Raw genomic sequence first — 21,675 nt, 5'->3', positions numbered from 1 at the left:
GTCTGTCTGGGTATTAAGTGTATATTTGCTAAGAAAAAAAACAATTTAATATTATTACATGTGCTATTTAACAGTAACAGCAATAAAATTAAGAAGAATACTCCAAATGATTTTAGGAGAGGTTTTTTTTTAAATGGCTAATCTGAAACACTTTGACAGACATAATTATAGTTTACACCAATATGAAGACCATTTAAACATTTCTTTCTTTGACTAACTATGACTTTTGCACAGTACTGTATAATTCGAGATTTCTAAGACGAAACAGCCCGGTCCTTGTGTTTTACGCTGAGGAGCTCAGTATGATCACTGAGTGAGACAGTGAGATAGTGGAAGACAATTTGATATATATGATCCCGCCTGTACAGCTGAAAAGGAGTCACCGCAAACCGAATAAAAAAAATCTGCATCATCGTAGATCTGTGAAAGTTTAAGATATAATCTTTTTATACAGTATATATACATTTTACATTAAACAAAACATTATATAATATCTGTACAACTATGCAATGCTTTACAAGATATCTGTACATGAGTTTATAATGTATTCATACAACTGTAACTCTAACTTCTGTCCGCATTTCAGAACTGATTAAAATAATGTAGTTTTTCGTTTAGATTTATACAGTATTTATATGTACAGAGAGGAGAAATCATGTGATCAAGAGAGCTGTCAGACTAGTACTATTGCAGTAAAACAATCCCGAGACTCAGTGTCCTATAATGTTTCAATACACAAGCCTCACTATCCTGCTGGTGCAGGACATATCACAGTTTGAAGATCAAATTGAGGCTTGAAGATTAGTTGTGGCTGTACACATTTCTATTAAGAGAGGGTCATTCATTTTTTGTGAACATTTCTAGGGGATTCGCCAGGATCTTGGATGTAGACCAACATCATCAGTAGAAACAAAAATGCAGGACAAAAGAGACACACAGTCTAGTGCAGAGAGCTGTTCTTGGGCTTGAGGTTTAGAGGAAAATAATTAGGACTATTTCTGTCTGCTCCTAGGTGCTTCAGTTCCATCAACTCTCCTCGCGTACAGGATGACTTGCCACTGGAAGATCTCCAACATCCGTGTTTTCATCCATGTCACTTCCATATCATTAATGTTTGAGGAGATGACAGTGGAGTAGAATAGTTTTGGCCACCAGGTGGCACTTAACATCTGGGTGGATAGGGACCTCAGGCTTTGATGTCAGAGAAGCTGGTGTAGGTTTCACTACAGCTGGAGGATGTGCTGAGGTCACCTGAGCCACTGCCCTCTAAACCACAGAAACGATAGCAACGTCAGAACAGATTGAAGGCTGACCACAACACTGACAAATGTCGCAATTATCTAATGCGTCGTTTGAATTGAAGCAATTATATAGTTAAACTAAAGTAATTGTATGTTATCGACCTTGTATTTGGCAATTATAGAAGATGTATGAATTAATGGTTTATTAATATAGTTTATTAATGGTGTATTTTACCTGAACTGCTGAGAGACTGTACAGACTTGGATTGTTCGAGTAGAGGTGCCAGGTTAGATGCTGGAATCCAACCCTCTTTGTTGGTTGTCAGGTTACATACAAACCTAAAGCAGGCAAAGATCAAAGACATCATTCAAGTGGACCTGAATTAACGTTTGTATTATGACTGAATTATAATTCCAAATATTTGGGTCCAGCTACAGGGATCTGGGACAATGTTATCATAACTTACACCATGGCAGTGTTGAATATGATTGGTCAGAAGGGATTTGACCGATTTTCTGTAACTGCACAGTAGTGCTGGCCAGGTGAATCATACTAGTAAATCAATGCGCAATTATAATCTTTAATTCTAACGTTCCTTAACAGAAAGTATAAAAGCAAAGACATTGCTACAAATCACTTAGACAACAGTGCTTTTGCTTGAAGACCAGAACCAGTAGTCAATGATTAAATACCAAAATCATTTACTGGTGTCACGCACTTGTAGGCCCGTCATACTTTACAGTCCTTTTCAACCTACCTAAATGAGATGGTACAAAAGTGTGGTTTTAATGATTGGTTAACGCTAAATAAGTTATGTTTTACCCATAATGCAGTTGAATGTCAGGAGGTACATGAAGCTAAATGAATAAAAGAATGGCTGAGTATATATTTACATTTCTTTGCCTCCATTGCCTGTGTTTAAAAATGTATCTGCTTATACCATGGTTTCTACACATTTGTGCTTAGCAGCAGTCAATTTTCGGTGTAATACCGGTGGCTTGGGTCATGTATAACCAAGATAGTTAATAGTAGTATGTTTGGTTGATGTCTAATTTTTCATACCTTACAGATATTTCACAGCGCAATACGGTATTTTGACAGTATTGTAAAAAGCGTAAAAATGCTTTCTGGTGTTTTAAAATCCCTCAACACCGCTTGAGATTCATACATTTCGCTGAAAGAAAATACCACAGTGTGGTAACAATGTGCCGTCCAAGCCTGAACAATAGTTCTACTGATAAATAAAGTATTCAGTTCCTAAATGTGAAAATGATGTCTTCCGGTAGAAACATGTAAGCCAAATGTGTACTAGGAGGTTAACGCACTGCAAGCCATGCATCATATGTTTTTTAATTACACGTGTCAGATTGTTCTTCATCTCGGCAGCCATGTGTTTAAAAGCGTATAATGTACGGCTTGTCATGCATCATGGGTGTGGTTAGGTCTGATCACTCAGGATTGTAATCCTGAGTATTGTAAGCCTAAACCTGAATATTTTAGCCCTTATGCCAATTTGCCTTCAAAGAACAAGCAAAAAAAAAACAGAAAAAGACACCCCCCAGGTAAACTTGACTTAGCCCCTGGTCTTTTCAATATCTAGAAACGCCCCCATCATGTATTAACTTTTACGAACTGAACGTGGACACACTGTGCAGTAACAAGCATTGAGGTACTGACAGTAATATATCGGCATACAGCTCACCACTGTCCATCGTCTCCTTCCTTCACCAGCTGCACCATGTCCCCACTCTTCACTGACACATCCTGGGGCTCCCCACTGTCATAGTCTGCCTCCACTGTATATTTCCCAGGAGACTGGGGATAGACCGCACCGTTATGAAGTACGCAGTCACAGAGGATTCTGTACGTTAATATACATACAACAATATTTCTTCCTGCTTTAGCTTCTCTAATAGGTACAGACATCAAGCTCGATATACGAAGCCACACATATAGTTTGTTTGTACTTGAAAAACTGACTGAATATGCAGTGATGATCGATGGGTGACCAGACATTCCAGCTCACCAGTTTCTTTCCCCCCTCATCCTCAGGGTCGGAGTTCAGGGGGTCCTCCGTGCTGGAGGAGTCATCATTGTCCTCTGAAGCATCTGTTGAAGCCTTGGGCCAGTCTAGCAGAAGGGGAGGAGACAGGAGACGTGTGGTAGTTAGGGCCCTACACAGCTGTACTGACTAGCTCCTTATTACTGTACCTCTCTGTGAGGGACCCCAACCAGTTATTCATCCAGATACATAAATTTGTAAATAAAAGGCAATACATTTACAACAAATTATCATTACATATTGATATGACTACCATAAGCCACATTTTTAAATATAATTTTACAATACAAGTAAGTCACCTATGCACAGATCTATGCACACAGATCTGCGGGTGCTGTCACTTTGCAGTCTCACTGACATATGACTATGAATGCACCCTCTATATCCCAGTAAGTCACCTATGCACAGATCTATGCACACAGATCTGCAGGTGCTGTCACTTTGCAGTCTCACTGACATATGAATTTTAACCTCATTATGCCACTTGGAATTATGCTGCTCCAGAAGTGTCTGATTTAATCCCTGGTGATTCTGAAGGGAGCCCACTATACCATTCATCATGTGAATTTACAAGCTTTATCAAATTTTACAATAAATAGCCAATAAATGACCGAACAGTAACAACCTATAAACCATAATAAGGGTACATGAGCATAGCCTAGCCAATGATGATTAAGCTCTTATGTTTTTAATATTCATCTCAATGGCCTAACCTGATAAATTCTTTGAGTGGTCTCTTCATGAGCTACAATTACTGTGGTGGAGAGATAATAAGTTTAAACTGTCTTGATTTAACATTTTGCAGATTTAAATTTATAACAGTAACATCAGGCAAATAGCGCTGGTGTTTACATTCCTACTAAGACTGGAAGTGAGACATAGGCAGTGGGTGGGGGGGGGGGGGGGGGGTGGCGGACGGAGGACGAAATACCTCTGAAGGGAGTGAGGTCACTCTTAATCTCGTGCAGTTTGATTTTGTTTTCGGGGCTGGTGGGAGATCCTGGAAGCCATGTTTAAAATTACAGGGAGGCAGAGAATCACACACTCAGAATAACCTGTCGACCGTAAAACAAGCACCTACTGTAGACACAATGGCGGTGTGACTATTAGACAAACACCCCGAAGTACTATGACGTGTCAAAGGTTTAAAACTATGATGCACAATCTACCAGACTATGGTACCTGAAACCAAGTAGCGCACGATGGGCAATGTTAGGCTTTTAACAGCAGGAGACTCAAATTCTGTCAAAGGAAGCATGTCACATTTCACCTGTCATTCGACAAGGTTTAATATTTTTCGTCTGACAGTAACAGATGACTCAATAAAATATATTACTATATAATGAGTAAATAATAGCAATTTGTTCCATTCTCAAGAAGGCTTTTTGTCCTAAAAATTGTAATATCTGGAAACCTGCATAAAACCACTTTTCCATAGAATGTTCCTTAAAGTAAATGTGAAAAATCAAGTGTGTGTTTTAGTTCAGGTCTTACTCTGCATGTTAAGTTTTACCATGGCCATGCAGCATGGACTTAGTCACGCTTTTAGAAAAGGTAAAATTTCACTGTAAAACTGTTGACATTTTCAGAATCTTCATTTGACTGTGTTACATTAAATGGATACCCTATGGGTTTGTAGTCATAGATCAATAGAGGCTGCCATATAGTTTTACCTTTCTGCGTCTTCAGGCTGGTAAAACCTTGCAAAGTAAAGCGCTTTTTAGCTACAGCAGCCCTTTCAGTGGTCGGGCTTGTGACAGTCTCGTCTGGACAAGTCAGCAGACAAGGGGGCAGGGGAAAAGAGAGGGAACCGGTAAGAAAACAGAGAAGGTGGAAAGAGAGGGAAGGTAAATAAAAGAAAAGAAAGTTAGTCTTTGCATCAGAGAAGTGAGAAGAAGGCATAAAGAGAGGCTGTCCAGAAAAGTCTCAACGCATAAAGAGAGGCTGTCCAGAAAAGTCTCAACACATAAAGAGAGGCCGTCCAGAAAAGTCTCAACGCATAAAGAGAGGCCGTCCAGAAAAGTCTCAACACATAAAGAGAGGCCGTCCAGAAAAGTCTCAACACATAAAGAGAGGCCGTCCAGAAAAGTCTCAACACATAAAGAGAGGCCGTCCAGAAAAGTCTCAATGCATAAAGAGAGGCTGTCCAGAAAAGTCTCAATGCATAAAGAGAGGCCGTCCAGAAAAGTCTCAATGCATAAAGAGAGGCCGTCCAGAAAAGTCTCAATGCATAAAGAGAGGCCGTCCAGAAAAGTCTCAACGCATAAAGAGAGGCTGTCCAGAAAAGTCTCAACGCATAAAGAGAGGCTATTCAGAAAAGTCTCAACGCATAAAGAGAGGCTGTCCAGAAAAGTCTCAACGCATAAAGAGAGGCTATTCAGAAGAGTCTCAACGCATAAAGAGAGGCTGTCCAGAAAAGTCTCAACGCATAAAGAGAGGCCGTCCAGAAAAGTCTCAACGCATAAAGAGAGGCCGTCCAGAAAAGTCTCAACACATAAAGAGAGGCTGTCCAGAAAAGTCTCAACACATAAAGAGAGGCTGTCCAGAAAAGTCTCAACACATAAAGAGAGGCTGTCCAGAAAAGTCTCAACGCATAAAGAGAGGCTGTCCAGAAAAGTCTCAACGCATAAAGAGAGGCTGTCCAGAAAAGTCTCAACGCATAAAGAGAGGCTGTCCAGAAAAGTCTCAACGCATAAAGAGAGGCCGTCCAGAAAAGTCTCAACGCATAAAGAGAGGCCGTCCAGAAAAGTCTCAACACATAAAGAGAGGCCGTCCAGAAAAGTCTCAACGCATAAAGAGAGGCTGTCCAGAAAAGTCTCAACACATAAAGAGAGGCCGTCCAGAAAAGTCTCAACACATAAAGAGAGGCCGTCCAGAAAAGTCTCAACACATAAAGAGAGGCCGTCCAGAAAAGTCTCAACACATAAAGAGAGGCCGTCCAGAAAAGTCTCAACACATAAAGAGAGGCTGTCCAGAAAAGTCTCAACACATAAAGAGAGGCCGTCCAGAAAAGTCTCAACGCATAAAGAGAGGCCGTCCAGAAAAGTCTCAACACATAAAGAGAGGCCGTCCAGAAAAGTCTCAACACATAAAGAGAGGCCGTCCAGAAAAGTCTCAACACATAAAGAGAGGCCGTCCAGAAAAGTCTCAACACATAAAGAGAGGCTGTCCAGAAAAGTCTCAACACATAAAGAGAGGCCGTCCAGAAAAGTCTCAACACATAAAGAGAGGCTGATGCTATCTCTCTAAACCAATCATTTTTCATTCTGCCCTCAGAACATTTTTGTGTAAGTAAGACTCCCATGTGTGATGATTTTGGATGGAGTTTTATTACAATCAGCATATAGTGTTGTCTTACCTTTCACTTTGTCCGTGTGATGAGAGGGTGAGGTGTTAGACTCTGCATCATAAACCTTCTTCTCCTCTCCCTTCTTTATGCTTTTCTGGTTGCTTTTGAGTGGACTGTGGAGGTAAAAGGTACAACTTTATATAAAAAAGCAGACCTGTCTTTTGCAACAAGGATTATACCTAAAACAGTGATGGATAAAAAGGCATTTGCAAATGTGTGTCATAAGAAAATGAGAAACTCTGAGCCATTTTAATGTGGTTTGTCAGAAAATCACACCTCAGGTTTGCAGTTGCAGGGGTCACAGCAAGAGACTGTAACAGCTGCTCCGGTGACCTTTGCTGGCTGGCATCTGAATGGCCGAAAGAACACAACAAAACACCGGCTGCTAATGAAAAAATATATTCATGCTGTGTATAATGCAGTAGCTGGTGTACAAGTCAAAGACGCAATCTTTACATGAGAGTTCAAGCACCATTTAATAAACTAAGAGAATGCGTTGATCAGTCAGGAGTAATTCCTCGTAGACGCACATTCTACAGGGGCTTGCGGTCAGAGTCCCAGAAAAACACCAGGCTTACCCTTACAGGCTTTCAGCTGTCCTGTTAGGACTTTTCGTATTTCATTCACCCACGCTGTCTTAATATCAGCCGTTGGGGCCTTAACAGAAAGATGGGAAAGGTTACCCCTAAATGAGGGTGACATCTGCATGTTTGTCAAATGCACAAGTAGGAGTCCAGATACACTGGAATACTTCTTTTCACATATTCCATACCATAGTCCCAGTAGCAGCGGATAATGGTGAATTCCCTGTGGATCCCATATGTAACATGATTTTCATGTACTTACATTCGGTAATTGATAAATTAAACACGGTATAACATTACCAACATTAAACAGAGTAATAATAAAGTACACTGTACTTTATTTTACAGTACTGTACACTCTCTCTCTCACTCCATTCTGATGGAGCAATGAAAAAATATCATGTATCAAGGGATGAGGGAGCAATGTAAATCAGGCTTTGACAGGAATGACAGTATATACATTTGTGTTCATGAGAAGGAACAGTCTTGCTTATTTTGTTGTTCTATGGACGGCTGATGCATGCGTAGAGTAGCTTTCTCTTGCCTGCGCTATGTACACCTCCTCTCTTGAATTAGACCAGATCTCAAACTTCTTGCTGTCTCCTTTCACATTCTCTGTGATGCCAACAGCACTCATCTGTAACAGACGGAGCGGAAGTTTCATTCAGCTTAACAGACAGATCTTCACAAAATTACGAAAAGGAAATGTCGTTGTTGAACAACGTCTGCAGGTTTTTGGTGTCCGCTCAAGGCACTACAGCAGCCTCAGGAAGATCCAGGAACTGTGTAAAAGTCTTAGGTAGCCAGAGAAAATGATGCTTAAATCTTCATGTTGGTGTAAAACTATACTGCAATGCCTGTCAAACTATATCAGCTTAGCCATTTCAAAACTTCTGCTAAACTCACCCCAGTATTTGCAGCAACCATCCAACACACTCATGTGTTTCTTGGCTTGACCACTAGCGCACCTCATATAGCTGATCAATATCTCATTCACTTTTTGAACTAACTGAATTAATTAATTGAGCTGATGGTGAAATTTAATAAATACGAAGAACGGCTGAGGTGTCGTTGAAGGGAGGTTTGCCTAAGACTTTTGCACAGTACTGTGAATAAAAAAGTACAACAGAGCTTGTGAGAGTCAGGCACCAAAAACCCCCAAAATGTCGCTTCAGTCTTAATGCATCTTAGTCGATTGTCCCATTGTCACACTCCAGCAGTCCCAGTGCTGCCCAAGTGCTAACTCACGTTGAGCGAGTGCTTGAAGCTGTAGGAGGGGGCTTTCTCGTATCCCTCGCCACTCTCCTCTCTCCTCTTGCAGAAGAGCAGTGCCTTCTCATGCAGGAAGAGGTGTCGCTGCATTGGTTTGAAGCGTGCTAGGTCCTTCACCTTGGCATGGGCCTTTTTGTGCTCTATCCAGACACTGAATGAGCCCTGCATCAGAAGCCTGCCCAGGTTGCTCAGGTCCCCCTATCAGAGACACACACTTCTCTTACGCTCCGCCTTCAACCTCATTGCCACACACCAAGGCTGTGTATGATAATCATGCATAACCTTTAGTTCAACAGCCGATTCCTTGTTAAATCGCTGGAGCCTCAGAGCGTCAGACTCGAGCCAATTGCTCAGCCGCCAAGTCCCTCACCTCATATCCAGTGATGGCAATGAGGTGCATGGAGTCATTGACGGCTTTCAGGATGCCCAGAATGGCTGAGAGTGCCTCCTGCAGGTCCTCTGCCCCCTCACAGCCTTTGCTGTACTTTATTAGCTCCTATCAGGTGACATAGACACAGACCAATAGACACACAGTGGTTACATAAGATGAGTTTACACTCAGTAGCCATTTTATTTTCATAGAGTGTATACCACTGTTTCATACAGTGTAGAGTTTACAGAAATTAGTATGTAAAACGAAGCAATACACACTCAGAGGCATTTGCATGGACAAAAGCAATGCCAGAGGAGAATGGCCTCCTTTTAAAGCTAAGTCATAGGTAACAAGTACAAACATACTAGCATAGTGGTGTTTCTGAAAACCTTCTATGAATGCAGAGCTCGTCTACACTAGTGTTTCCCAGCCCAGTCCTCGGAGAACCCCGGACACGTTTTTGCTTCCTCCCAGGGACCTGAGAGAAAGCAAAAACGTGTCCGGGGTTCCTCGAGGACTGGCCTGGGAAACACTGATCTACACTATAAGTGGTTCTGCATGTGACAGTGGGTCCTCCGCAGTATTAGGTAGGGGGACCTAACGAGGTACCTTCGGAGTGCATTACTTTTTCATTAAAGGCTAAAAAAAAAACTGATCCTCTAGTCTTATATTAGCTAGTGAACTGAAACTGCAATGAAAAGCATCAGAAGAAATTCTTACTCTCAGTAACAGCTGGTACTTGGTAATCCTCTGCACTGGTTTCAACAGGTAGGAATCCAGGCCCAGTTTGTGTTCAAGTTTTTTTTGACACTCCTATTCAACCAGAATAAGAGAAAATGACAGCTGAGAGGTGAGGGTAAGACACTCTGGGAACAGATGAAAAATGGTTTGTATAGAAGACGGTGCCTGAAATACAAGCAGTATCATTATACATACATACACTATACATACATACACTATACATACATACACTATACATACATAAACTATACATTTCTAAAAGAAAGTCAATGGGTGGCGGGGAATTGTTGTGGATGAGAGTGAAGATAAGAGACGAGTGTTTGTGGAATAAGACGAAGGAAAAGGGGGACGTGCGGCGGACCTGGAAGAAGGCGCAGTCCGAGCACTGCCTCCACAGGCTCTCCGAGCGGGGCTTGTTCTGGCAGTACTTCTCATAGATCTGCAGGTCCGTCATCTGACAAAAAGCAAGAGGGTCAGACACACCTATGAAGCTTGTGAATGATGAGGCTTAATTATATATGATATTTTATATACATAATAGTGTAAATATATACTATTATATATACCTGACAATATAATTTGACAATATAATATTATATATATATATATATATATATATATATATATATATATATATATATATATATATATATATACACACACATTTTATTTGCATTTATTTTGTGTATCACGTATAGTTGTAATTATGATTTATACATTTTGCACAGCATCCATAGATGCACTATCTACCTCTGCAATCCTTGAAGGTTATTCCTTTATTAGATGTACTTTTTTGTACTTGAGCTACTGGATGCCTAAATTTCTTTCAGGATCAATAAAGTATCCATCCATCCATCCATCCATCCAATCTAATTTAATGAACACCGTTCGGCAAGTCCCACATCCTTGATGCAAAGATTGAGACTCACCCTCTGTAGAAAACAACGACCCACCAACTCAGGACATTCAGTGTAAGTCTCCAGCTCCTTCAGAAAGTTCCTAGACAGACAGACGTACAGATAGACAGACAAACAGATAGACAGACAGACAGATCGTAAGCCACAGCTATTTAATTTGTTTCGTGCCGTTATGTACACTGCTATACAGCAATTCTTAACTGTACTGTGAAATACTGCAGTAATAAATCATGGCACGTTCTACAAACATACAACAGTAGACAATGAAATGTATGCCATCATAAAACAGCCACACAAGAGGTTGAGTTTATAAGTTATATGATTTGACTTCAAATGATTTGCCCATTAAATAAACGGCCAACGCAGCATTATGAATCTTCAGTGTATTTTTTTCCTCATGCTGGCTAATAATATGAAATACCACCCGCGTTTTCTTACCACACGACAAAAAATTACATAAAACAGAAGTTTGTTTAAAGGAGCCTCATTCACTTCAACTATAGCTAGTATGTAACTCACACCAATGGGAAGCGGTATGACCTCACCTCTTATGAAACTGGTATATCTCAGGCATGTTACCGAAGAGCACATCCTTCTTGTTTAGCAGCACACTAGGGATGAGATGTATCATTGCTGGATTATCCATCTCTGCAGCATAGCCCTGGAACAAAAAGCACAAATGGTTTTGTGGTCCTTTGGAACCCGTTAATCAAATACACTTCCAGAATGTGCCTAGCGGTGGTCATTGTGTAGCGTAGGAGTTAGAAGCCAAATACCATCACCTAGTCCCAACTAGAGGAACTTTATCTAAGATAAGGCTCCATAGATATGTAATACGTTAATAGGGTTGGGCGATAGCAAAAAAAATAATATGTGATATTTTAATTTAAAAATACCAGGATAAATGATAATATTGAGTCACAAAGAGTCACAAACACACACGCACATACGCACCAAGTGCGGCACCATCATTACAGCTGATGTTTCCATACATTGAAACCTTTGTGTACCATAAAAGGACTTAAAAAAAATACTAACATGTATGTATTGTTTAAACTGTGTCAGAAACTGAGGCTACAAGGCTGAACTGAAAGCCAAATCATAAATCTTTGTTATCTTGCTTTGTGCATAACCTAACCCTACTTCCCAGAGGGATGAGGTCATTTCCGGGTTAGTAACTGTCAGATATCGACACTGGGTTACTTCGTTAATATCGTTGTTTATGGACAATGTCGTCATACTGTCCAGCCCTATAAGTGAAACAGCATAATGCATAATGATAATAAATATCTACTAACCTGAAGCACACAAAGTAACTCCTCTACATACATCCTCTCTGTCTCCAGCAATTCGTTCATCACATGCCTGCAGCAAAGCAAACCACATCCATTCTCTCATCAGTGCTACTGTGTCACAGAATAATAAAAATGAGATAATATGACCACCCAATTTCATACATTTTAGAATGACACCAAACCTCACCGCCTTAGAATTGCCAGATTGTCCTCTTCCTCAGAGATCGACCCATGCTTGCTGTTGAACTGCAGATTAAGCTCGACCTGATATTTAACAGAGATAAAGCCTTACACCATTTTATGGGAGAAACCACCCACTGATCATATTACCAATCACCTTCAAAACTTCTCATTTTCTGGCACTCTCATCTTTAAGAAGTGTGAGGTAGAGAAATGAGGGCTCACCTTTGTATAGTTCATTCCATTAAGTCGGTTAGCGTCACTAGTGATTTTCTCAGGGCCGAGGTGAACTGGAAGGGAGGAAGGGCGGCCATCTTTGAAGAGGTACCATCAACATTACCCCTGACTTAGATGATTTTGGTAACACGTATGTTATTACCCCTTTGGCTAGTGACGAGGTAATGGCCAGTTAATCCATCAGAAGATGGAGAGACGTTGAAGGCACAATAAGAGTGAGTCTGGAGAAGTAAGCAATTCAAGGTCTCACCTGGGGAGGAAACCGTTGGCTTCATAGAGGCTTCGGGGCTGGGGGCAACGGGCTGGACAGGGCGAGTCTGCTTGGTCGCCAGCTTCTTCAGGCTGACACGACGCTTGTCAAACATCTCCTCCATGGACACCTGTTTCTGCAACACCTTCTCCACATGATCCTACCATGACCAGCATGGGTCACATGCAAAACATGAGCAACTGAGCCAGAATAATGATGATACACTGCAGAATGTGCATTACGCAATCATTTAAATGAACATTTATGTTAATTTTGTAATGTCACTGTCCCCCTTCACCTAGACAGTTTATTTTTCCTAGACTATGTCACTGTCATCCAAATGGAACTACTGATAGATTTTCAGACACAGTTGTCCATTATCTCCCCAGGCTACAAGGCTCACCCTGAATTCACCATTCAGCACTGCATCATAGTCCCTCCAAATGATGTCACGATCTATGTGTTGACTCTGCTGCCCCCTGGTGCTGAGGTAGTGCTCTAACTCTTGCAATGCAGACTCGGCCCCTTCCTGAGACTGGCACTTGTCCACGGGCTGGGAGGCAAGTAGGTAGATGCCATCCTCACACCACTTAGCAACCTGTTGATAGAAGAAGTCAACACAGATCGTTTGACATGCGGAAGCAAGATGGAACTGGAGAAAAGCAATCAGTTCAAACACATCGCAAACAAGCTGTGGATCATCTTGCATGCAAAAAATGATGGAAAACAAGTTTGACAAGAGAAATTCCTAACAGAAAATTTTTTATACCGACAGGGAACATTCCATTCAATGAATATACGAAATATGAATCCATGTCAGAAATATACCTTTCGAAGTACCAACCAGGGAAAATCGTTACAGAACAAATGACACAAGAGTGACTGACTGCAACAAGTATGTGCTCTGAAATGTTTTAAGTTTATCTCACAGAAACATAGCAACTATACATAGCAAGGCAAATGAAGAACAGCAGGTGAGCATAAATAGGTCTACTCAGTAAATGCTTCTGATTACACTTGAAGCAAATCTCTATCTGCATGAATTGTCATTCCATGCTCCATGTGGGCTGCACCGGTATGTTGTTGTGTTTCATGTGTGGGCGGTGCGTGTAAACAACGCCACCTTCTCTAGATTCTGGTGCAGCTCCATAGCTTTCAGCAGGTGGGTCTTCTTGGCCTTCAGGTCTGAGCTGAGATCCTCGCTGGTGGCCCGCAGCTCTCTGCACTTGAGCAGGATGGAGTCCATGGCATAGTGGAAGCTCTCAATGAGTTGGTCTCCCTGACAGGCTAATTCCTGAGCTCGCAGAACACAACCCTGTATGCACAATTAAAACGTTTGGTCATGTTCTCTAGTGACAATATTGACTGAAATACTTGAGTGACACTTATCTCACACAGCGGGGGTGGGGTGACTGACAGGTATGTTTTCCTGGATTGGAGGGGGCCAAAGGGGACTCTACCCCATTCGGAAGAACATACCGAGGAGGCTCAAGGTGACATTTTATCAGGCGACCCAGAATTCTTTGCTAAGCCTCTGCATAACGCATAAGGCGGAAGGTTGGAGCACAACGTAAACTAGGATAGCATGCCAGTCAATCACAGGGAACGCACATTCACATGCGCGCACACTGCTGCATTAGGAACAGGATTGAGAACCATTGCTGTATATGAAGGCACTTATTCTTGTAACAGGTAATTAACCGTGAATGAATCCTGCAAACCGGAGTCTTTATTGTCCTGTCTTCACATTTATGTTTTGTTGTTGTTACGTTGATCAGTGTAGAGGATCAGTGTAGAATAATGAAACACTCCCTTACGCAGACTTTCTCCTCATGGCTGCTGACGTCCCTCAGCATGTGCTCCACATGAGCCGGGCCTATTGCGATCTCCGAGAGCATGGGCCCCTTCAGGTATTCTGCCAGAAGGTCCAGTTGTGCTCGCACCTGTGCAGGCAGCATTGTGTCACGTGTTAGGGTTGCCCCGCCCACTTGTACTACGCCCCGCCCACCCCGGGGCTGACCCCACCCCACCCCCACACTCACCTCCTGGAATTTGTGCTCAAAGTGACGGAGTAGGAGACACTGCTCCAGCTTGGTATGGTGCCGTTCCCAGAATACATCAAATGCCACCTCAGTCTCATCCAGCTGGGATAGAAGCCTGCGAAGTGGGCAAGGTTCGAGGGTAGGGGAGGGTCTATCTCTGTGTATAACTCTTAATAAAACAAATCAGGGATGTTTCTTGGATTTGATCCTCGTGGGGGGGCTCAGCGCCTTGAAGAAATACAGGATACCACCCCCTCCCCCCAAATGCAAAGCCTTAAATTGCTTAGACACCCATCACAACATGGAATGTAACTCATGAACTGGACCAACTTATGACTGTGAACGTAGTTTACCAGAAGGCTCCAGCATATACGCCCATCCGTCTCCAGTATCTGACCCTAAGTAAGATTTCTCAACTGTTTAAACCTTCTATCTAGTTACAAAAACAAAACTGTTACACTTTGGAACTACCTAAACTTCTAACATGTGGTAGAAATAAACAATTTGTTTGAACATCCGCAATCTTGCAATGTTCCTCAGTGCTGAGTCACCTCTGCACGGTGCTCAGGTTCTCCAGCTCATCCTGGTCCATGCTGTAATCTGGTTCCTTCAGCAGTGGCTCATTGATGCTCTCCAGCAATGCAGTTCCCTGGCTGAGGGCAACCACCAGATCCTTCTGCAATATAATAAGTGATCCTTTACAGACAAAGGTGGAAAGTTCAGGTCCAGAGAGTGCAAATCCAAAGTAACTTCCCCAAAGCTGTATGAATACCAATGTATAGGCTACTTGTCCATTTCAATATTGACTGTGTACATTTGTTTATGTGTATGAAACTGAAATCATCAGTTAAAAGTTTCGGTCAGTAGGTTAAATGAGAACTGAATTCTCCTGAAAAATTTATTCATATTTTTAAAAGCAAAATCCTGGAAAATATTGGGTGGGACAAAATTGTAAATACTGAGTTGGATGTGTCCCAAATCCCCCGTCCCCCATCAGTTACTCCTATTCCTAAAAATATTTATATACAAACATTGGTTGAGATACTGAACTTTATGTTTTATTTCATCAAAGAATAATATAAAGTATATGTTATAATAATATTCAATAACGTTTATAAGTTGTTTGAATTACAGTTTAAATGATAAAAATAAAAAAAATTGTGTTTGGTCTTCAAGACCAGCATTACCAACATGGTTGATCTAGTGCTTACCTTCATCTTGTCCTTCTTCTCAGTGTGAGCATCTAGAAGATCATTGGTGGCCTGGATGTCTTTAGGCAACTCAGTCTCAGCTAGTTCTGTCCCAAATGACTGGAGTGACTGAGCAGTCATCTTGACCATCAACGCGAAACCCTCAATGGCCTGCAACAGACGTGAGGATGGAGTCTGGCCCGTATACAGTATGACCGTAATATCAAACATGCATGTGCTACCTCATAAATGCCAAACATCAGTATGAACCTGTATAAAATATACTGGCTTCCAGAAATCCCAAACTAATAGCATTGCACATGCATTCTGTGACTGAGCTCGTATTGTTCAGCAGAGCTCTAAGGGTGTTTTGAACAGGGCTTACAGTTCGATGTGAAATCCACTTTTCATGGCAATACTCCTGGGTTCCCCCCAGCTCCTGTGTCAGCTGAGTCCTGTCAATGAAGCTGTGAAGTTCAGTCACTGAACTGAGCATGATCACCTGTGAAGGAGCAACGTGAGAAGAGCAGGCGCTATGCATGCGTGCCTCCAAAGTTTCCCTTGCTCACAAATGGAAGACAGCTCAGAAGGTTCCTAGAGGGATTCTTTATTAAAATGCAAAAGCCCTTGTTTAGGTTAGGACACTTACTGGCACCTTCATTTTAAACTCATCCTTGTTGAACATGAAATAAAGGTCAGAGAAGGTGCGATGGAGCAGGTTTGTGGGACGCAACACCAGCACCACCTCTAGGTTCCCTGGGAATGAGCTCTGTGGAGCGGATAGAGACAGACAAATAATATAACACAGTTTCTTATGTGAATAAAAAGGTCCTGTCAGGACAGGAGGCACAGCCAATGGCAGTGCAATATTCTCAACCAATGGAATTAGTGGCCAAACAGACAGGGCATGACATGTCGGGTCTCTAGCACATGGGCTGAAATATCAGCCGACTCATGAGCCCAGAATCTTAGACTAGTGATTCCCAATCTGGCCCTCAGGGACCCACAGCCGGTCCACATTTTTGCTCCCTCTGAGTTCCCTGTCAGTTCACATTTTTGCTCCCTGCCAGCTCCTGAGTTGGATCTGGGAGGGAACAAAAAGATGGACTTTCTGTGGGTCCCCAAGGACTGGATTGGCAAACACTGTCTTGGATGATTGCAACTGTAATTCTATTTAGAAGGCATTAAAAAATGAGCTTGCAAGTCAGCTTTCCAGAACCGATCCAGAACCATAAACCACAGTACCGATTACAGAGTGTGTAAGCTTCCTAGAGTACATAGAAAGAAACGTTCTGGATTTTTAATCACATCAAATCCTAAATATCAAAGTTGAAGAAATCCATATCTCACAGGATCTGTTCATCTGTCTTCCATAACTGCTTTAATGAGTATTCAGGTTATGGTGGACCTGGAGCCCACTGCAGTAAAACAGGCCATGAGGCAAGGGAGGCTCTTGACAGGATGCCAGGCCTTTATAGAGCGTAGACTAACACACAACAATCCCACACTACACCTTTAGAGGTGCAAGGTCATATTGCAACCCAGAATTCCCTTAACTTAACCACAATGTATAACAATAATTAACACGTAAGAAACAATAATCATTTACTGGGTGTCATGGAAATGCTACACACCAGCAACTATGACCAAGTTTATTAGTTGGCTTTTAAATTCTTTTAATTTCTATAGTGAATGCATAACTCAATTTCAGTGTCCTTCAGAACATCATTATGTGCCATGTAATGCAAACCTGAGGACAGAACAAGGTTTTCTGCCCCCCCCGCGACCCCCCTTGGAGAGCTGATGCCTGAAGCTATTCGCCAGTGAAGAGGCTTGTGCTTTCCCAGCTGCAGCCCCCAAACCAGCGTACCCCGCGTACCCAAAGTCACAGCAAATTTTTTTTTATTTTATTTATTTTTATTTTATTTTATTTTTTTTATTTCTAACCTTTTAAAGATTTTTTTTAATGTAATATCTTTGAAAATGCAACAGCAGTGAGAGAAGCATAGGTCTGTTGCAGTCTTTTAATGAATTTAATTATGAATAGATGTTATAAATTTCTCAACCGAGACAATCTTCTCTGAGGCTTGATATGGTTCACATATTTAATTAATTTTGAGGAGATTGCTTGCTAATTTCTCACAGGGCATCTGCTGTCTGATTAAACTGGACAATCATCGTTGTAGACTCACACAGTGTGACTGTCATACATACACACACACACATACAGGCATAGACACGCACAGACACAGACACACACAGACTCTCCATTCATATCTATGGGGAAAACTCTAATCACAATATGGCAACCCTAACCCTACCCAGCCCTAACCTTACCTATAATTAACCAAACAAAATACATAATTTTTGGCATTTTTACTTTTTTGATTGCATTCACAGATCTTTCCACATATATAAACCTAATCTACACACAGACACACTCCTATATACACACAGACTGGCCCTCCCAGAGCAAACTGTAATGTAGTATAACAGTTCTGCATCTCTTAGTCAGTCACACAGACATGAGGAAATAGATGTACACAAAGTGAGTCATTATTTCAAGCCTCCTTTTCAGTCCTCTGCCCTCCACTGGGAAGCCATCTTTTGCCAAATAAACCAGTTGATAAAATTAGCCATCGCACCCTCTTCACAGTCATGCCAATGCATGCTGAAATCTGCCTGGGCATAACCTCTCTCCGTCTCCGCAGAATATGTGCTGTGGGCATTGTTTCCTGACACTATGCTAATTTTATATCACCTTCTCCGCAGGTCACAGCAGAAATGGTACATCGCAGCTGCTCCAGCCCGGAGTGTTTGCAAACGCGCGATCGCTGTGCACGCAGGTGAAGAGGCACTATTTCAAATCCAGCGGCACAGTCAGATGTCCAAACGCTCCACGGTTCAGAGCAATGCGAGCCAGGGGCCGTGTGCTGAGAATGGAATTGCATGAAGAAAGCGTGACATGCGGGGTTGCATACTCCTCCCGCATGCATGCTTTGGGCAGCTGGAGAGCTGGGACAGGAGCTGTCCGGAAACCAGTGGTACTGAAAGCACTGCTACATATTGTACAGAGGCACAAGAGTTCTCCAAAAAATAAACACCAGCAATGCAGTTTATTTAGTAATTATGACTGAAGATTAATTAGTCATCATTCACTTACATGCAGGCATGATGCAATACAGTAAGATTAAGATAAAAAAACACAAAATTCGAATAATACGAATAATATAAAGATAAATAAAAGCTCAGATTACAGCTACACATTTCATAGTGGACATAATGTAGATTTTAGTGATATATTAAATCTCAATTTAAGTAAGTCCGAATTTCAGCAATAAATATCCATGATACCTAAAATATACAAACACAAGAAGGTGACTTACACTGTAAGTAAATCTACATTCATTTATGTCACGCCCTGCATTTGCCCCTTGTTCTCTCTAACGAGCCACACCTGCTACTAATTTGTCTTACCTCTCGTTTGCTCCCTCATCCGTGGTGTGTAAGAGTCCCAGTCCTGTGCTCCCCAGTCTGGTCATTGATGTCGCCCCAGTGTGTCGCTGCACTGCTCTCCCTGCTTGCTGGTTTCGTCTTGTGTTTACCCCCATGTAGTCAGCTTTTGTTTCCGCCGTTCCCCTTAATAAACCCCCCTTTTGGTTTTCCCTCACAACTACTCCTGCCTCCATCATTGTTGGAATGTGACAATTTGTCTAATAGGTGTTTTTACTTTGTATTACTGGTATGTTTTTGGCTTGTGTTTGTTACTATAAGGTATCCATCCATCCATCCATCCATCCATCCCTCTTCGGGATAAGTGGTCCCGAAATGTATGGTAAATCTGGCTTGAATAAGCATTTGTCGAACGGATTTCTTACGTCAATAAAAACTGTACCTACTTAATACAGTGTAGATTTTAACTGGTTTGCTTAATGCAGTAGCTCGCATATTTCAACAAACAAGTAACTAAAGAGCAACTGAAAAAAGAAAAATGCAATAAAAGAGAGGGATGGCAAAACGCAGAGAAGCAATAAGCTAGCAGAGCGGAGAGTTTAAGAGATGAGGCAAGCGAGAGCTGGGAGAGGGAGGATGATGTATGGGCCTGGAGACCCTGCCCCTTAGCACGACCGGATCAGGGCAAAAAAAGAGAGAACATGCTAATCATGCCCCCCCCAGGCAGAGACGGCTCTGTAAATTATCTTGGCTTGAGCCACAGTTTACTGCACCCCCGTTGCATCATTTCAGGAGATTCTGACATTCTGCAGGCTGCAGCATTTTGCAGTTGGGGGGGGGGGGGGGGGGGGGGTTGGTGTATGTCTGCAGCACAATACCGTGAGGTACACAATGGAGCTCTGCACGGAAGCACTCAGCGACCAGGCAGGATACACTCAGGTCTGCGTGCTGCCTTTTAAAATCAGCATTTTCACATGCAGCCATGATCTTTGCAGAAGGTCCTGCATATTAAAACGGACCCCTTGAGACAGAATGGGAAAAATTCTGCTCTTTATTCAGTGCTTTAAAAACCATCCATCCCGTTTCTTTGGCCGCTCGTCCTGTGGGGGACCTGGAGCCTGTCCCACGCAGCACACAGCACTTATGTTAAGTTACCAGATGCTTTGATCCAGAGCAGCATACGATTGTGAGAGTGGGGTCAGCCAGTCCCCGGAGCAATCTGGGTTAAGGGTCTTGCTCAAGAACCTACTGATGAAATCAACCGTGGGATCCGAAATTACGATCATGGGTGCAGAATCCTAACTAGCATAGCCACACGCCACCAATGGCCTGGGACCGCCCCCTCCGTAATGGAATGACAGGCTACCACAGAGCACAACACACAAATGTTTACAGAAACCAGTCTAACTAAACTTCTTGCTTTTTGATCGTGGGAAGGAACTGAACTCAACGAGAACAGGCAAACAGCTCACACAGAGCCAAAACACACTGTGTTCCTAACCTCACATGTGTACAACACACCAAGCACACACCACACAGCTTTATGTATTTATATATCACACACACACACTGACTATACAGCCTCATACTGCCCGCAGTGACTTATACCTGGATACACACACTTACCGCACAGACTCGTATGGGTATATACACCCCGAGACTGGCACTCGAGTGCCTTCTGGAATGTGGCTTCGCAGAAGATTAACAGTGAGTCATCTGAGTCTCAAACATTCATATGCTGTATTACCACACGAGGCACGATGTGACAAACGCACCCGTCACACTTTTACTGGAGAATTTTTGGTACCATCCTTAAAGTCAGGTGACACACATACCTGTACACTTACTCGCACTGTCACATAGGTGTTTTGGACATACTGGACAAATATTACTGACATATTGGACAAATGAACATATTCTATACATATTACATTCTCACACACACGTACGTATTTACACTCATCAACATCAACAATCAAACATAAGTCAAATACACACACGCATGCACAGTCACGCAACACACACACATGCATGCATACACACACACTCAGGGTTCAACCTCACCGCAATCCGCAGCAGAGTTGCCTTCACGGATGTCCATTTGTCCAGCCGCCGGTCAATGACCAGGATGAACCCAAGCGTTGCCGTGGAGATGCTGAAAGGGAAGAGTTCACAGTCCCCATGACCGACGACGAACGCAGACTGGTGTGTGTTTAACGGATGGGCTGAGCGTGTGCCGAGTTCCTCGCTACTCTGCCCCTCCCGTTCAGGTTCAGCTGATGGCTGCTCAGCCCTACGGGCACATGGTGTCTTTCTTATGCGGTCATGTGACAGGGAGGGGAACCCTGAGGCCAGGTCTGGGTGACATAGACGGGAGGGTGGGGGGGGGGGCGGTGGTGGCTGCTCCACAAAGCGCCTCCTACCGACGGCAGATGGCAGGGATGCTTGACGCGTGCAAAGTCGCCGTTGGGCAAAAATCTGCTGCCTC

At 42.5% G+C, this 21,675-nt stretch overlaps 1 protein-coding gene across 6 annotated transcripts in view; it reads right to left on the bottom strand.

The window, feature by feature from the left end:
* Positions 1–254: 254 nt before the first annotated feature.
* Positions 255–21,675, bottom strand: part of LOC125709791 (guanine nucleotide exchange factor DBS-like) — a 50,561-nt gene continuing 29,140 nt past the window's right edge. For 3 of the 6 annotated variants that reach the window (XM_048978652.1, XM_048978648.1, XM_048978649.1), the window contains exons 4-32: positions 21,252–21,342; positions 16,384–16,503; positions 16,120–16,236; positions 15,756–15,905; positions 15,096–15,220; positions 14,545–14,659; positions 14,320–14,445; positions 13,626–13,817; positions 12,906–13,100; positions 12,503–12,662; positions 12,241–12,305; positions 12,023–12,099; positions 11,839–11,905; positions 11,086–11,201; positions 10,553–10,622; positions 9,985–10,077; positions 9,603–9,695; positions 8,880–9,005; positions 8,486–8,707; positions 7,782–7,874; positions 7,232–7,310; positions 6,930–7,002; positions 6,663–6,766; positions 4,978–5,070; positions 4,236–4,304; positions 3,269–3,372; positions 2,945–3,057; positions 1,477–1,580; positions 255–1,266 (exon numbers count right to left, since the gene is read on the bottom strand). In XM_048978652.1, coding sequence (XP_048834609.1) covers positions 1,187–1,266; positions 1,477–1,580; positions 2,945–3,057; positions 3,269–3,372; positions 4,236–4,304; positions 4,978–5,070; positions 6,663–6,766; positions 6,930–7,002; positions 7,232–7,310; positions 7,782–7,874; positions 8,486–8,707; positions 8,880–9,005; positions 9,603–9,695; positions 9,985–10,077; positions 10,553–10,622; positions 11,086–11,201; positions 11,839–11,905; positions 12,023–12,099; positions 12,241–12,305; positions 12,503–12,662; positions 12,906–13,100; positions 13,626–13,817; positions 14,320–14,445; positions 14,545–14,659; positions 15,096–15,220; positions 15,756–15,905; positions 16,120–16,236; positions 16,384–16,503; positions 21,252–21,342 — 3,232 coding nt within the window. In that variant the 3' untranslated portion in view covers positions 255–1,186. Of the gene's footprint in view, positions 1,267–1,476; positions 1,581–2,944; positions 3,058–3,268; positions 3,373–4,235; positions 4,305–4,977; positions 5,071–6,662; positions 6,767–6,929; positions 7,003–7,231; positions 7,311–7,781; positions 7,875–8,485; positions 8,708–8,879; positions 9,006–9,602; positions 9,696–9,984; positions 10,078–10,552; positions 10,623–11,085; positions 11,202–11,838; positions 11,906–12,022; positions 12,100–12,240; positions 12,306–12,502; positions 12,663–12,905; positions 13,101–13,625; positions 13,818–14,319; positions 14,446–14,544; positions 14,660–15,095; positions 15,221–15,755; positions 15,906–16,119; positions 16,237–16,383; positions 16,504–21,251; positions 21,343–21,675 lie in introns of those variants that run through there. The other 3 variants (XM_048978650.1, XM_048978651.1, XM_048978653.1) reach the window with 3 other exon arrangements.

The sequence above is a fragment of the Brienomyrus brachyistius genome, chromosome 16 (assembly GCF_023856365.1).
Source record: "Brienomyrus brachyistius isolate T26 chromosome 16, BBRACH_0.4, whole genome shotgun sequence".
NCBI classification, from domain to species: domain Eukaryota; kingdom Metazoa; phylum Chordata; class Actinopteri; order Osteoglossiformes; family Mormyridae; genus Brienomyrus; species Brienomyrus brachyistius.
Note: the sequence above shows the minus strand (reverse complement) of the source record. Positions and strands in the feature narration are given on the sequence as shown.